General features: G+C 55.1%; 1 protein-coding gene across 1 annotated transcript; it reads left to right on the plus strand.

Annotated features, from left to right (window-relative positions):
- The first annotated feature begins 139 nt into the window (after nucleotides 1–139).
- On the plus strand, nucleotides 140–2,229 carry LOC108626537 (translational regulator orb2-like). The gene is made up of 5 exons (XM_018027261.2): nucleotides 140–494; nucleotides 589–701; nucleotides 790–1,182; nucleotides 1,286–1,396; nucleotides 1,490–2,229. Exons 1-5 carry the CDS (start codon nucleotides 155–157, stop codon nucleotides 1,604–1,606), a joined length of 1,074 nt encoding a protein of 357 aa, XP_017882750.1. The 5' UTR covers nucleotides 140–154; the 3' UTR covers nucleotides 1,607–2,229.
- Nucleotides 2,230–2,235: the final 6 nt, after the last annotated feature.

The following is a 2,235-nucleotide window of genomic DNA, read 5'->3' on the forward strand; positions in this document are numbered from 1 at the left end:
TATAATCAAATCCGGTATTCGTATTCTCACATCTTCCGATGCGATGTGTTATTGATCCGTCAATTTCGGGACAAGACGCTCGATAGACCGACAGGTTATATGAAAGCCGTGGCCCACTCTTTCGGTGTCTAAGAACGAAACGAGCGGGGGGAAGATGGGTTCAGAGGAGCGGAGAAGAATACGCGCGACGATCTCTGTTGCAGGCAAATCGCCGTTCTTCCCGAGTTTGGAGGACCAGAGCGGCACGCTGCTGGAGGATCCTAACTCGGCGAATCAGCTGGATGGCGTCGGGGTCGGTGTCGGCGTCGGCGTCGGCGTTGGCGTCGGCGTAGGCGTTGGAGTCGGAGTAGGCGTCGGAAGCGGTATCACCGGGTCCCAAACGGCGCCGCTTTCGTCTCCGAGTCGAAGCAGTCCTCACAGTCAGGGCAGCGAGACCGGGGAACGATTCTCCAGAAAAGTATTCGTCGGTGGCCTGCCACCGGACATCGACGAAGGTAAATTCTCTTTCGCACGTCGATCGTTGGTGGGGAACAAAAAAAAAAAAAAACGAGAGAACGCGTTTATGAATTTGCGATTGTCGTGCTTCAGAGGAAATCAAAGCCAGTTTCCGTCGTTTCGGATCGCTGGTCGTCGATTGGCCCCACAAAGCGGAGAGTAAATCCTACTTTCCACCGAAGGGCTACGCTTTCCTGCTTTTCCAGGTAATCTAGAAATAAACAGCGTCGAGCCTGGCTCGCTCGGTGATCGTAACGGTCTCGGTAACGCGTCTTGAATTTTCGTTGGACCTAGGACGAAGCGTCCGTGCAGCAGCTGATCGACGCGTGTATCCAGGACGAGGAGAAGCTGTATCTGTGCGTGAGCTCGCCCACGACCAAGGACAAGCCCGTGCAGATCCGGCCGTGGCGATTGAGCGACGCCGATTTCGTGCTCGACGCCTCGATGCCGCTGGACCCGCGGAAGACGGTGTTCGTCGGCGGCGTGCCGCGGCCGTTGAAGGCCGTCGAGCTCGCGATGATCATGGACCGACTTTACGGGGGCGTGTGCTACGCCGGCATCGACACCGACCCCGAGCTCAAGTATCCCAAAGGAGCCGGTAGGGTCGCTTTCAGCAATCAACAGAGCTACATAGCTGCCATATCGGCCAGATTCGTTCAACTGCAGCACGGTGACATAGACAAGAGAGTAAGTGGACGAATCTTTCTTACCGCGTTTCTGGACACCGCCAGAGCGGTTTCACCGATCAACTCGCGAACGCTCACGTGATCGTTTCGTTTCGCTCGAACAGGTCGAAGTGAAACCGTACGTCCTGGACGATCAGATGTGTGACGAGTGTCAGGGACAACGTTGCGGAGGCAAATTTGCGCCGTTCTTCTGCGCGAACGTCACCTGCCTACAGGTAAATTCCGTCCCTAGTCGAACCGGTCCAGATGCACGCTGGACAAAAAACAGCGACACCGGGAAACGCGCATTTTCTTCTTTTTTTTTCCAGTACTATTGCGAGCACTGCTGGGCGACGATTCACTCGCGGCCTGGTCGGGAGTTCCACAAGCCGTTGGTGAAGGAGGGTGCGGATCGACCTCGAGCCGTGCCTTACCGCTGGTGTTAACCCCAGCTGTGTTCTCCCTAATTATCTCGCAACCCTAGCTAATTAACTACCACTTCTACGTACCACCCCCTCCCCCATACGTGAATCTTCTGCCGCCCACCCTCCCCAGCCACTCGTTCAAAGTCCCCGTCCCGCTCCCCTTCCCGACACTGACACAAACACATATACACACACACACACACGCCACACGCACATACATGCGTACACTCTCCGTCTCACCTTTTGCTCATGTATTCTTATATACCCGCCTGGAGACACAGTCCCCGAGAGCAATCTCTATTACCGCTGCTACCCACTCGATCGTCGGTACTCCCGCTATTATCCACGCATCACTATCGCTATTATCGCTACTACTATTACCGCTCCTATCGTGAACCACTACGATTTTACTATTCCACTACGAAGTTACTTTGTACTATTCTGCTACCCACTGCTACGCGGAACGCATTTCGCTCGGCGAATCCAACCAAACAACCAACCAACCGATCAACCAAGTTGCCATCGTCGCCGCTACCGCCGTCTTCTGCCAGCTGTCCGCGTCTCGACGCGTTGATTCTTCGATTCCCATCGTGCAAACAGAGAAGATCCGGATTCCGCGCGACGTTCGTCGAAGGGTAGAGGGCGAAGAA

The sequence above is a fragment of the Ceratina calcarata genome, unplaced genomic scaffold, assembly GCF_001652005.2.
Source record: "Ceratina calcarata isolate Rehan_Ccalc_2016 unplaced genomic scaffold, ASM165200v1 scaffold4148, whole genome shotgun sequence".
NCBI classification, from domain to species: Eukaryota; Metazoa; Arthropoda; class Insecta; order Hymenoptera; family Apidae; genus Ceratina; species Ceratina calcarata.